Genomic DNA, 15,138 nt, shown 5'->3' on the forward strand with positions numbered 1-15,138 from the left:
CGGCCCGCAATCTTCCTGGCCCGCTTCAGGGTCCGAGAGTTGTGCAGGACCAGGAGGGAGGGAGGGTTGGACCAGGAGGGAGGGGCAGGTTGGACCAGGAGGGAGGGGCAGGTTGGACCGGGAGGGAGGGAGGGTTGGACCAGGAGGGAGGGTTGGACCAGGAGGGAGGGAGGGGCAGGTTGGACCAGGAGGGAGGGAGGGTTGGACCAGGAGGGAGGGGCAGGTTGGACCAGGAGGGAGGGCGGGTTGGACCAGGAGGGAGGGGCAGGTTGGACCAGGAGGGAGGGGCAGGTTGGACCAGGAGGGAGGGCAGGTTGGACCAGGAGGGAGGGCCGGTTGGACCAGGAGGGAGGGCGGGTTGGACCAGGAGGGAGGGGCAGGTTGGACCAGGAGGGAGGGTGGGTTGGACCAGGAGGGAGGGCAGGTTGGACCAGGAGGGAGGGGCAGGTTGGACCAGGAGGGAGGGGCAGGTTGGACCAGGAGGGAGGGCGGGTTGGACCAGGAGGGAGGGCAGGTTGGACCAGGAGGGAGGGGAAGGTTGGACCAGGAGGGAGGGCAGGTTGGACCAGGAGGGAGGGGCAGGTTGGACCAGGAGGGAGGGGCAGGTTGGACCAGGAGGGAGGGCAGGTTGGACCAGGAGGGAGGGCAGGTTGGACCAGGAGGGAGGGCAGGTTGGACCAGGAGGGAGGGTGGGTTGGACCAGGAGGGAGGGCAGGTTGGACCAGGAGGGAGGGCAGGTTTCAGCCGATCACCTTCTCGGCGGATCGGATGACGCGCTGCTGTTTGGCCCTGTCCTTGGCTGTTGCGGTGGAGTATCGGATGATGATGGAGGAGGTGAAGATGGACTCGATGATGGAGGTGTAGAAGAATGCCATCATTTTCTTTGGTAGTCTGAATTTCTTTAGCTGCCTCAGGAAGGACATCCGCTGCTATGCTTTCTTCGCCAGGTGCAAATTGTTGACGTGGCCAAAACTTATTACTAATTTACTAGAGATTAATACTATAATAATTCAAAGTTGACCTCTGAAGCCAACTCTACTCTATTGGTCCCTCCTGTATGTTAAGGGGCCGAGGACTAGTTGATAGTTTGAGTGAACAGCAGAAAGAACTACAGTGGCGTGTGAGTGGCGCCGAGGAACAAACCGCAGACCACATCATCCAGGACTGTCCGATATATCGGACACCCAACGGAATGAATGGCCTGACGGTTGTGGATGACGAAATGGTGACATGGCTCCTGGAGGTGTGCCCGGATATATAGCCCGGGTGACCCCTCACCCAGGCTCGGGGGGGTAACAGGATAGCCCCGAGCCTGGGGGGAGAGGACACAACATCAAACCCACACGAAGAAGAAGAACTACAGAACAGGGGATATGTTTACAGACTTTAATACGTTTTCAGTCCATTCAGTCAACAGGGGGCAGTAACCTTTTGTATTAAGTCTACCTCCATGGTTGAGAGCTGTGTCATGGTACCAGTCTGCCCTCTACTGGACATGCTCATGAACTGCACGGTACAAACTACTACAATTACCTACCATGTGTTTATTCTAACGCAGAAAGAACCGATAAAAAGGATATCACTCTGTTAAAATTTTTATAGAATTAGAGAAGTTTATTTTTTAATGGAAATCAATACATTTTAGAAATGCCTTCTCCACAAATATTTTCAGTTATAAAACAGTTGTCTTTTACAATGAAATGAAAAGAAAACATTCATACAAAAATAAATGACTTGGAAAAAACAAATGAAGACAAAATTCTGTTCTACATTTACTCGTCATAAACATATCAATAAACAGGTAATCAAAAAATATGTAAATAACTTTCTGACACTACGCATTAGCCTACTTTGCATAGGACGTGGATTAATAGAGCAATTACAATGCATGAAATCAATACATAATCGTTATACCATTGGGAAAAAAAGTTGATGAAAATTAGAAAATGAATATGGACATTTTACAGTTTCCCAAACTGTAATTTTTTTTCTTTTCTATAAAACTGCCCTGTCATGTACATAGCATCAGTGCATTTTGAGTGACCACTGAGAAAGATGTACACAAATATCACTGTACTGTAAATATTCAGTAAGAAAGCACACATACAGTAGATTTTGTTCTTCTGGATCCTGTTATTAGAAAAGATACCTTTCTTTAAATCTCTTATACTCACCCATTGACATAATCACAATGGAACAGTTTTTGCATAAGCCTGATAGAAGCCATGTTAGAATATTGAATTTCTGCCAACCTGCAGATTTAAAAAACAAAAACAAAATACCTTTCAGTTCTGTCACACATTTTGGTTTAATCTCAACCGCAGAAATCAGTAGGAAGGTTTAGGGAAGGAGGACCATCGTTGCACACACACATTACTCATGTAAAAAGGAAGGCAGCGATCCTTGGATTGACTCATACTGGTTTGTGGTGGTGCCATCGGCCGAGCCTGCATCTGGTGCTCAGCAATCTCCGTGGTGCTCAGACTCACCTCTACTCTCCGTCATGCTACCGCTCTTATCTCACGAGATAAAACGCTGTACATTATTTTATCTACAGCAAACAAGATCCAGCAGAGCACAGGTGCACTTGTCACGTAAGTGACAAGGGGGTGGAGTCGGAGGAACGAACCACAGTGTTACCTGGCACAGTTAGCTGCATGGCAGCGTTGGTGTATCGCTGGTTATGACATGCCGCCATTATGTACGACAGACAGGGTCCAAGCATCTCCTTCCGAGAACAAAGGCATCCAGCTACAAAGCAGTCATGGTGGGGCGTGACAGCCAGAGATTCTATATACACTTCAACATATGAGAGACAAAAGACAAGAGATGGAACCAAAAGCCTGTATCACTAATCTCCATTGCTTAGAATCACTGAGTGTTGGTGTGTGTGTGTGTGTGTGTGTGTGTGTGTGTGTGTGTGTGTGTGTGTGTGTGTGCATGTGTGTGTTTCTGTAGCTTTGGTCTCAGCGTTCTGCATAGTCTTTGCTCTCTCTGCATAGTGTCAGTATTTGGGCCACATCCAGGAGTGTTGAGTTGTTATGAGGACTAAGGCGTTGGGGGCGTGGTGGTGTAGGCCAGGGGCGAGGGGCCAGGGGCCCGGGGCCTTTACGATTGGCCCCTGTCATAGTCCTTCACCATGCGCTTGATGTGGAAGAGTTTGTGTCTCAGCCTGCGACACTCATGCTTCTTAGACTGGTAGTCTGGCGTCTGAGAAGAACCAGGGAGAAAAGCAGCGAGTTATGAGACACGTCTAATGAAAAGGGACAGGAAGCACGGCTTCTTGATTGACAGGAAGTTGAACTGAATGATCGCCTCACCCGCTTAATGTCCTTCAGCCCGTTATACTCCTCTGCCGCGGTCTGAAAATAAGAGGCAGCAGACATTGAGCATCTAGCTAACAGTACAAATCTGTTTACTAAAAAACACGTCAGTGAGAAAACGGTTCGTAATGTCATGATTCAAGGTTTATTTGTCAGGTGGCGGCTGTAGCTCAGTTGGTAGAGCGGGTCGTTCAGTGATCGAAGGGTCAGTCGTTCGAATCCCAGCTCCGACTGTCCACATGTCTAAGTGTCCTTGAGCAAGACACCTAACCCCAAAATTGCTCCCAATGAGCAGGTTAGCACCTTGCATGGCAGCTACCGCCATTGGTGTGTGAATGTGTGTGTGAATGGGTGAATGAGAGGCCATTGTAAAGCGCTTTGAGTGCCGCTAAGGTGGAAAAGCGCTATATAAGTGCAGTCCATTTACCATTTGTCATATGTACAAAGTACAGGTATCAGGTGCAGTGAAGAGTGACGTTGTGAGTCTGACCTGGTACTTGGCCGAGGCCTCGTCCAGCGTGTCCAGCAGCCTGCTGAGTTTGTTCATCTGGTCGTTGATGTCGTCCATCTCTGCGCAGAGGTGCTTGTACTCCCTCAGGTCAGAGTCAAACTCCCTCTTGTACTCATGACGCTGGCCGTCTGAGGTTATCTCTGGGTAGATACTGAGGGGGGGGGGGGGGAGAGAGAGAGAGAGAGACTGGGGTCAGGGACCAACTTGTATGTTGCATTAGTTACCTACAGTATCAAAGTAACTTGCTTGTGAACAATACACAGTAATATAGTGAGATCAGGGGTGCGTTCAAATTCAGCGAACATAGCGAACGTTTGCGAACTATTTTCCGTTAGCTTTGTGTTCGCTGCAAATGTTTGCTAACAGAAGCTAACAGTCTGGAGAGGTAGTTCACCAGTAACGGAACGAGGATCACAATGGACCCAGGCTTACTGGAGATGTGCTCCCATGGGGATTGTTGCGTTTATGCGAACTATTTGGAACGTTCATTAAAAGCCGTTCAAATGTGACCGTTTGGAGAAAACATGTTTGCGACGAACGTTCGGCTCTGTTAGCTGAATTTGAACGCAGCCCAGTTTTGCTCCTACATCACAAGAACTAGGTGTGTGGAAGTGGTAAAAATGCTACATCCAAATTAATGTAAATGCACAAAGAATGAGTCAAAAAGATACAATCAGGTGCTCTGGTAATGCACAGGTCTGGGGTGCACTTCCTCAGGGAGTCTGGGTAGAGACTGCCGAAGACGGACTGCTTTCTAACCACTGACCTCCGCACTTCAAACCTTTAGCCCAATTCCCTCATTATTTTAAATTACAAACCCATGTGGAATGGCATGCCAGAGGAGATTAGGTACTCTACTGAACAGAACATGGCCAGCAGAGACCACTACCTAGGCTAGGATGTGTGTGTGCGTGTGTGTGTGTGTGTGTGTGTGTGTGTGTGACTGCACACATGAGTGTGACTTATATATAACTGTGCCAATCTGTACAGTATCTATCCTGCGCCAACATGAGTCAATTGTGTGTGTGTGTGTGTGTGTGAGTGACTGCGTGTGTGTGTGTGTGTTTGTGAGTGACTGTGTGTGTGTGTGTGTGTGTGTGTGTGTGTGTGTGTGTGTGTGTGTGTGTGTGTGTGTGTGTGTGTGTGAGTGACTGTGTGTGTGTGTGTGCGTGAGTGACTGCGTGTGTGTGTGTGTGTGAGTGACTGTGTGTGCGTGTGTGTGTGAGTGACTGCGTGTGTGTGTGTGTGTGAGTGAGTGAGTGAGTGACTGCGTGTGTGTGTGTGAGTGACTGTGTGTGTGTGTGTGTGTGTGCGTGTATGCGTGTGTGCGTGTGTGCGTGTGTGTGTGTGTGTGTGTGTGAGTGACTGCGTGTGTGTGCAGCCCTCACCTCTTCCAGTGCTCTGCGTTCAGCTCGTTGCTCCCCTCCCCCCCCGTGGTGTACTCCGTCTCGTACTGAGACTCATCCAGCTCGGGGTTACGCCGGTGCCTCCTCCCCCTGTTGGCCGAGGGCCTGCGGAGTCTTCCCGCCTCCTCCGAGGGGCTGGAACTCGCCTCCTCGCCGTGAGAGGGCTGCTCTGAGGGTCGGATGGACCGCACCGAGGGTCGGCTGGACCGCACCGATGGTCGGCTGGAATACCTGCAACATGAACCATAGATCACCATTATAAAAGGGCTCCTGGAAGAGCTTCACGTTGGGAGTGAGGTACCCCATAAAAAAACTACTGTAAACTGGATGAACTTTGGAATGAGCCAACAGACATAAGACAGTGGCTCTAGTTATGATTTGCTTGTTTGGGTCCTGACCTACATACTGTATAGTTACTGCACGTAATAAAGTAATGAAAACTCTCCAGCTGGTCCCTGAATCCCCCATCGGTCCAGTAATGAAAACTCTGCACCAGCTCACTGAACGCCCCCAGGGGTCCGGGGGGGGGGGGGGGGGGTGGCTTGTCCACAGTACCAGGAAGAGGAAACCAGTTCAATTTACTGAGTTTACAGGGATTTAGGAAAGCATCCCAGCAGCCGCAGACATACTGCGGATAAATGCCAGGATGTAAACAACAGAAGTCTCTAGAGGCCTAACATTCCTCTAATATATGAAAGACATTATTGTATAAAACATCATAAAGAGAGATAAGCTACAGTACAATCACTCTCTACAACATTATAACATACTGTAAAGTAGGCTACGTTTGATTTGGATTCAGACAGTCATATAAAGCCTTTCACAAGACTAAGTATGCAAACAAGACCATGTATTGGCGACTGTTTACACCATCTGTTGATATCTTAAACACGCATTACTAACCCTTCTTTTCACTTCCTTGAAAGCGAGGTTGAGTTTGTTTACTCACACGTTGTTGTTGTTGTAGCCGTCCACAGTGAGCATGCTGCTCTCTGCTTTGACTGGGTAGGAGATTATGCTGTTGACTGAGGCGTTGAGCGCCCCGCCCGCCTTCTCTGACAACACCACGGTAGGTGCATCCTGGGTACTGTGGCTGTCCTCCACATTGTTCACCTAAACCGTCCAGGAAGCAGACAGAACACCGTCAGCGAACAAAAACAAACAGTTGAAAAAATATTTGACTTGTGTTTGATTTTCTGTTCCTCTCCTCCCCTCTGACCTGCTCAGGCCGTGAGGAGTGAGTTAGTTCATTGATTGCGTCCTGCTGTTATGTCAGTAGTGTTTTTACTGCCAGAATTTACCGAGCCGAGCAGCGAGGCACGTAGTGCACAGACCATGTCCTGAGAGAAATGTGATTTACCTGCTTGGTTCACCTGTTTCTAAATGAATTAATCATCAGAGAGCAATTTACTTATCTTACTGACCTGACCTAATGAGAATACCTGATACTTTGATAAATACCTGAATGCATTTTTCTTCTTCCTGTTCATTTTGAATGTGAAAATGTACAGTTTGAACTATATCCCTTTATCTGTATATTATCATATAATACCATCTAAATATGTTAATACTGTCCCTATCATCTAAATGCAGACAGGATTCTACACTAATTTCACTAGATGTCAAGAATGCTCTATCAGACATGACTCTGCTCCCTGTCCTCATCACAAAGGTAAACAGTCCCTGGGACCCCAGCAGCTGTGTGACCGGAGGGGTCGTGCGAAGGGCAAACTGCACAATGGAGGTTTGGTTCGGGGTCACTGTCGCTCACACAGCAGGCCTGGTCAATCAGTCACTTCTCTATCTGGGCCGGTGTCTACGGAGGCGTCCTGCGATTGGGAAACTCAGTAGAAGACGGTGGCAACTGCACATCTCTTCTGTGAATAAACAAAAATACTGCCGTAATACCGGATCCTTAAGTGCAAAACAAAGCGGTTTAGGCGTTCCTTTGTGCCTGCAGAGATCAGACTTTACAGCACTGCCTTAACCCCCCCCCCCCCCCTACACTTTTGGTCTCAGACCCCCCCCCCCGTCAATTGTCACTTTACACTGACTAGTTTTTATACTTATATTATTTTCTGAATTTGCGTGCTTCACTGTATGTATATTTTACTAGATTCTCTATTCAGCACCTCTTCAGTTCTGTCACTCTGCTGTAATGCCAGAATCCCCCCCTCTGGGATTAACAGTCTTATCTTCTGACCTGGACAAAAGTGTTATGAGCAGAAAATGATGAACTCTCATTCTTCAAGTGTTCAAAGGACAGGTGTTGTGAATCTGAACAGTGCTGGTTCTGGGAAAACAGGGAGACCAGCCTCAAGAAACAACAATCCAAGGGTGGCTGGGTGGGGAGCGTTTCCCTGCAGCTGCAGGAAGGCCACCTTTGAAGGCCGCAAGTCATCCAGGAATTCCAACAATGCCCTCTCCACATGGAGCACGGTGTCCGCTGGGCCATGAGCGGACACAGTCAGCAGAGAAGGAATGTCTGAGCCCTAGGACCCGGCGGCCATGGAGGGAGGAGTGGAGGAGTGGAGGAAGGGGAAGAGATACTGTAGGGATGGAGGGATCGAGGGAAAACAGAGATGTGGGAGACAGGGAGGCAGAGGGAACGTGGAATGGAATGAGAGGGTTAGGGAGATACGGAGATCAGCTGGTTCTTATGAGGGGAGCGTGGAATGGAATGAGAGGGTTACGGAGACACGGAGATCAGCTGGTTCTCATGAGGGGAACGTGGGATGGAATGAGAGGGTTAGGGAGACACGGAGATCAGCTGGTTCTTATGAGGGGAACGTGGGATGGAATGAGAGGGTTAGGGAGACACGGAGATCAGCTGGTTCTTATGAGGGGAACGTGGGATGGAATGAGAGGGTTAGGGAGACACGGAGATTCATTGGGAGCAATTTGGGGTTCAGTGTCTTGTCCAAGGACACTTCGACATGCAGTCATTTCGATTCGAACCACCGACCCTACGATCATTGGACAACCCGCACTACCCCTGAGCTATACAGCCGCCCCGGTGTTCTGGTTCACAGGGCAGGAGAACTCTTGTGCACCACACCCTACGGCTGCTATACTGCGCATCACTCATTGACAGGTTAATTGCATGGGTTGAAAAGACCGCTGAAGTGAAACAAAGGCAATTATCTCTCCTCTGACAGGCTGCCTTAATGGCCAAGTCTGGATTACAAACAATGCACAGAGAAGCCATCTGCTAAGATGCTAAGCGATCTGCAATCTGCTTTCGATGTTGTTACAAAATACTTTGTGCCAACTGAAACTTGTCTTAAATTCTGACAAAATGAAACTTATGGTGTTCAGAAATACACGAAAAATGCCACTGAGCCTACCATCCATTGTCACTTTTCAGGGAAAACATACTCCCAGTGAAGAAGCTGAAGCTGAAATTGGGTTTTTATTTCAGAAATAAGTTTAGTATTTCTTTTGAGGTTAAATGGAGACTTGTTGCTGCTACATTCATGCCTGTGCTTGATTATGGTGATGTTCTGTACATGCATGCTTCCTCTCAGTGCCTCAATGCAATCAATACTGTTTACAATGGTGCTTTAAGATTCAACACAAACTGTAGAAATCGTACTCATCACTGCACCTTGTATGAGCGGGTTGGATGGTCTGCTTTGTCTACTCGTAGACTTATTCATTAGTACATAATTATTTATAAGGCAATTCTTGGTATTCTTCCTTCTTACCTCTGTGCCTACATGTTACAAAAAGGTCCTGGGAAATACTCCTTAAGATCACAGGACTTCTTGCTGCTGTCTGTTCCCAAAGTCAGAACAGAAAAGGGGAAACTAGCTTTTAGTTATTCGGATCCTTCTGCCTGGAACATGTTACAAAATGATCTCAAACTTGAGGAGCAGGTCTCAATAGATGTTTTTAAATCCACTATGAAGGTTTTAGAGGTGGATTTAACAGTATGTTCATGTTTTTAACTAGCATATTGCCATATAGCCAAATCACCAAGTCACATGTAAATTGTATTACTGTTGCATCTCTGTGTTTCTGTTGTATTTTACGTCTGTAACTCTGTGTTTGGATTGCACTGCTGCCTATCTTGGCCAGGTCTCTCTTGAAAAAGAGATTTTTAATCTCAATGGGACTTTTCCTGGTTAAATAAAGGCTAATAAATAAATAAATAAATAAAAATCTCTCAAAACAGTTGGCTGGTTAGTAGTTACAAGACAGAGACAGAGAGAGACAGAGAGAGAGAGAGAGAGAGAGAGAAACACATCAGCTGATGTCCACCGTTGTCCTGTGGAACCTGTGACATCATCCGGTGGAGGACAATGCAGCCTGAGCGGGCTGAATGAGACCAGTGTGTGATGTCATCAGAGATACAGGACAGCCATGTTATTAAACCAGTGGCATGACTCACTGCAGGGAGGGAGCTGATTGACACATGCTGTCCTCTCAGCATCTCATGTCCAGAGCTTTCTGTCCACACTGACAGCCACTCTTGTCACAACAAACAAGTGAACAAACTATGACACGTCTGCGTAATCCAACATAACAACCATGGCCAGCGTACGTTCATGCAATCCCATCCTATTTTTATCACAAACCACATTAAAGGTCCACTGCCACAGTGTGAATGCCTATAAAGAAACACAATAGTATTGTAACAAATTAGAGTTATTTAGAAGGTAATTCGAAGATGTTTTGTCATTATTCTGTTCCCACATTACATGGTTGACGATTAAAATACTCTTTTTGAATTCAGCCACAGAACTTTGATCTCTCTGTTCTGTGATGTCATCTCAGGGGAACGCGATTAGGTATCACTCCACAAGTTCATTTTATCTTTCTTATTCCATGCATTTTCTAAATACTACGAATGATTTGCTACAGACAGATTCCTTAATGAATATACATGCAATGAAATGAACAACAACAGATCAATAATTCACCCGTAACCCTGGTTACAACGCCAAACCCCTAGCATGTTGTTGACATTTCAAAGCCCAGGCAGGCTGGACTGCAGGCTCTCAGAGTCAGATATGTCCACTTTGCTGGTTAATGATCAGTCAGACTGAAACCAGGCAGGTCATGAACAAACAGCCACTATCAGGACGGTCATGTGACCACGACACCATATAGGAATAGAGCCACAGTAGAGTGTTGCCACTATCCGCACAATAAAACCATAAAACTTCCAAAGTAGAGTCCATTAGGATATGGGCTTCTCTGAGGCATTTAACCTACTGGACATGTTCTATTTTAACCAGATCATACTATGTTTTATGAGAGTTGATCCAAGAAGTGTACGAGAATGAGAGTGATATTGTGAGTCAATTCTTAGCACACTTACAGTAGTACACTTGCTACTTTTATCAGGTATGATAAAATCAGCGATGACTGACTGATACCCTCGCCATACAGGGACACAATCAGATACACGTACACACACGGCCCAAACAAGGCCTGGATATGCATCAATTGGGACACTCCTTGTGGACTATGGACTCAAAAAGATGATTCGGGAAGACCTACGACTGAGTGATACTTCCAAAGTCTAACTAGAAACATATATAACGATTTTGGCAACTGTTTAGAACTAGCATACCCCTGTGTCGTGTGATTCCCTACTTCCAGTGTTGTACTACAATACCTCCAGCCCCTTTGTGTTGGATGTGAGGGGTGTGACTGAAAGATGAAACGTGAGGCAACATGAAGTCAATAGAGGTTCTCATCCTGATAAAGATCTGAAGTTCTCAGACCATTTCTGATCCTATCTAACCCAGTCAGGCTGTGTCCCCCCAGGCCAGACGTCTCTTACCCAGTCCTCCACGTCCCTGCCCTCGGGGGCGAGTCCTCCAGTCAGAGGCTCTTGCCAGTAGATGTTGGGCTTCCCATAGCGCCAGATTTTGCCACGTATTTTGTGTGAGAAGAAAGCAGCGACCGCTAAGGCAATAACCACCAGGAATCCACAGACCATGGCTACAGCCTGAAGAGACAAAGTAAGATATAGTTATTGTGTAATCAGACGAACCCACATGGCGGTCCAGTCCTTACACAATCCAGCTTTATCCCAACTGACACGTACAAAGTTGATAAGATATACACAGAAACGCTCCCTCACCTCTTGCGGGTCCACAAAGCAGTAGTGGTACAGGTACTGGTTGTACATGCCAAAGCTCCCGACGCCTCCCATGTTAGAGTAGCCAGCCCCATACATGCTCTGGCACATCATCAGCATGGGGTTGTACATCATGCTGGAAGAGCTCTGGGCCATGGGGTTCACCCCGACAATATACACGATGTTGATGACCCCTTGGAGGAAGGCCATGACGGCGCTGACCACCAGGATCACCAGGTAGAACTTCCTGGTGCGGAACATCGGCGTCTTGGAGAAGCTGGCGATGAAGAAGCCCAGCGCCGTGATGAAGTTGATGGCCGCCATGGCGATCATGCTGGTTTTAGCCGAGTACGGCGTCGGGTAGGAGCTGTAGCTGCCGTAGTTGCCGTAGCTGCTGCCCCCGTAACCTCCTCCGTATCCAGATCCGTAACTGCCCCCCCCCATCCCCCCGTAGCTGCCGATGCCGCCGTAGCCCATCCCTGATCCCATGCCCATGCCCATGCCCATGCCGTACTGCATGTCCCACATCAGGGTGGAGGCCACACAGGCAAAGATGGCCAGACAGAACACGATGACGGCGCCCATCATGGCCTTGACTATGCCCGGGGGAGAGCGCCACTTGTAGAAGTGCTGGGGCTTCTCCTCCATGTAGTACGAGCCTGGCGGGGGCGGGTAGGGGTCAAACTCGCTCCTCGGGGGGTTGAAGCTACCAGGGGGGCCGAAGCCGTTGGAGGGAGGGTCGTAGGGCGGGCTGTACACCGGCGGGCTGTCGTATCGTTGTTTCTCCAACATGGCTCAAACGTGTCAGGAACCTAGAGAACAAAACACACACAGATATCACTGATGGACACTGAGAACAGCAATGTAGTGGTTGTGCACTATTTATTACATTACATTTACATTACAGTCATTTAGCAGACGCTTTTATCCAAAGCGACTAACAATAATTGCATTTAACGTAGGAAAAGCCAATGTACTACTACTTGCCAGAACTCACAAGTGCATCTTCTTTCTAAAACAAGTGACTAAGAGCATAATCTAGTGCTGAAGGCAAAGTGCAAGAATAGCAATCTAAAGTACAGTGCAATACAATACAATACAATACAATAAGTGCTTAGGAGGGAGGATTGTTGTAGTACTTCTTGAAGAGATGAGTTTTGAGTTTTTGAGTTTATCACACAGCTTTGAATGCTGAGTCATTGCTTCTTTGCTGAGTTAGAAGGTGTATAGGAAACAGGACATGGCTCTCTCTTCAACAATAAGGTTAAATGCAAATATGTTAATGGTCAACGTGCACTTGTGTTAATGTATGTACTCTTGTTCAAACAGATGCTGTTCATTCAGTAGTTGTACATTCACAGCCGAATATAATCTAGGCTACTTCCTTTTTACAAACCGAGGTAGAATGAATTCGCTTTCGGAAGGGCAGAAACTTCACAACCAATCACGTCAAAACGGGGTCAGCTACAATTCTCGCATATTACAAGCTGCAGCACTTCAGAGGAGCGACCTGCAAGCTTTGAGTTCTGTGAACCAGCAAAGTGAGAAGCAGCACGGAGACGCCGGTACCAGGAATCACAGTTCTGCCAACAACACAATGCTGCCCTTCTCCCAGCTCCACTAGCTGTGGGAGTCACCCTCAATCCCTCATATTGTCCGCTGGACTTTGAACATTTCACATCCCACCCTCTGCCAAATTTTGTTTTGCTTTGGCTCAAATTGTTCAAAGATAATGCTCCGCTGCAGAGTAAACGGCTTAACAATGCTCATTCTTGTGCAGCCGATCACAAACACACAGCCTATTCTTGGCCAGTGAAAATGTGTAAGATTTGTGAGAATGGTGCAGGATGCACTGCGGCGGAGAAAAGGGTTTCCATAGTCTAATCTGTTTCTTTTACTTCTGACGAACAAGCCTTCCCAGTTTTGATATCTCTAGAGTGCCTTTGTTCCAGATCCGACACCATGTAACACACGGAGAGAACACTCTGTGAATGTATTTGATCATTCTGTTGCCTTTTCAGTGACTCTCCATAAACAAAAGGCCGGGCTGTCCACTGTCCATCCAGCCAGGCCACAGAGGAGGACACGCCTGGCACAGACCCCCGACTGCAGACATAACTCTCTGCTCTTTTATGACCCTGCCTGGCACACTCTACAGTAGGGGTCTTGCCTCAAAGTCCTTAATCTCAGGCACCTTCCCTTCTTCCCCCCCCCCCCCCACCCCTCACCCCCACTGTCCAACAGCCCCCCACATCCATCACCCCCCCCTCTCCCTCCATCCTTCCCTCCCTTTCTCCGTAACTTCTTGTCTTTGTTTTGGGAGCAGGCGGGGTGGGTGGTGTGGTCTGGGGGAGTCAAGGCTGCTTGTGGCAGGAACTGTGTTGCCATAGTAATGGGTGGGGAAAAACCGAGGGAACAGCGTAGAGGGGATCCAACAAGAGCTCTTCTGTGTGGTTCCTGAGTGTGTGTGTGTGTGTGTGTGTGTGGGGGGGGGGGGTCAGTAGGATCAGGTGTCCCCAGAGCGAGGGCTTCCTACTCTATTTTCGATCAACAGGCTGCCCAATGGCCTACACCTTCACCACAGCACACTCCCTCAGTGTGAAACAGTGTACACCTGTAGAGCTCTGTCCATGGGCATACTAACACACCGTGTCACACACACATCTGTAAATGACTAGGGCACACCACCACTGACTGTAACATTATATTTACCTATAATAGTACTTAAATGACCATAATGCCAGCGCTGTGGACCATAATGCTCCCATCAGCTCACAAGCTAGTGCAGAACAACAACAAACACAGGGTTAGTCTCAGAGACAGACAACATATTTACCAAGCAAACAGAAAGAGTTGTACAGAAGGTTGTCTGGCTGATGGTCAGAGGTCAAACACCCACAACTGACTCAGATGCCGTCCACCACCCTCCTCACTCGATCCTCTCATCAGAAGAGAATTCCAAGCCTCGGTCACATGTTCACATCTGTCAAACTACCGTATATCTCCATGTTTGATCACCATGAATAACATGCACGAAGTAGCGTTAGTTTAATCAATGTAATAGTGTGCTCGACATTTCTCTGTCTTACATCTAGGCTAGGCTACATCAAAATGGAAACATATATATATATATATATATATATATATATAATATTTCTATAAAAATAACAACCATTCACCGTGTAGGTTATTGTATTGTACTTTTCCCACACCAATAGGAAGTATGGATATGCTATTAATAAATTTGGAAAACAAATTATTCGAACTGCCAAACAAAATAATGATATGCCAGATATGAACAGGACAGAGCTTGTTTTTCTGGTTCAGTTTTCCCGTCATACCCCCACGTTCTAACGGACAGAAACCAGCTCACTTACCTGATAAAAACAAATCTGTCTCAAATCCAGCTGCCCCTTTACGCGACTTGCTCGGTGTAGACTATAGCAAATTTAAAGAACAATCTTTTCCTCGGAGCAGAACAAAACTATTAAGTGATTTCAGATCAAACTGAATCTATTTGTTCGTCCAAAAGAAGTTAAATCCTGTCCCGTGTGCGCGCAGTCAACCGTTCCCAGAGACCTGAACAAGTGCTTTGTTACGCTCCCCAAGGACGCTGGATGAGTTGAGCCCTCCCCTGCGCAGCGAGGTGTACTCGTTTATTACGCACTAGTCATCCATTCCTCACTGAGAAGTGATAACGGTCGCAACTAACGTGAAGACACTCTTCCTCCCTCTAATGGTGATAAGCCAATAATGATAATAGCTAACAGATAAGATGTAGGCTACGTAGGCTAAAAGTAGAGA

At 47.3% G+C, this 15,138-nt stretch overlaps 1 protein-coding gene across 1 annotated transcript; it reads right to left on the minus strand.

Annotated features, from left to right (window-relative positions):
• Nucleotides 1–1,595: 1,595 nt before the first annotated feature.
• Nucleotides 1,596–14,907, minus strand: LOC311329731 (occludin). Its single transcript, XM_084461635.1, has 8 exons — nucleotides 14,712–14,907; nucleotides 11,338–12,146; nucleotides 11,035–11,202; nucleotides 6,190–6,353; nucleotides 5,223–5,471; nucleotides 3,814–3,985; nucleotides 3,321–3,362; nucleotides 1,596–3,210 (listed from the first exon to the last, which is right to left on the minus strand). The coding sequence occupies exons 2-8, from the start codon at nucleotides 12,124–12,126 to the stop codon at nucleotides 3,109–3,111; spliced, it is 1,686 nt and encodes a 561-aa protein (XP_084317761.1). The 5' UTR covers nucleotides 12,127–12,146; nucleotides 14,712–14,907; the 3' UTR covers nucleotides 1,596–3,108.
• Nucleotides 14,908–15,138: the final 231 nt, after the last annotated feature.

The sequence above is a fragment of the Borostomias antarcticus genome (genome assembly GCF_949987555.1).
Source record: "Borostomias antarcticus genome assembly, chromosome: 3".
Lineage (NCBI taxonomy): Eukaryota > Metazoa > Chordata > Actinopteri > Stomiiformes > Stomiidae > Borostomias > Borostomias antarcticus.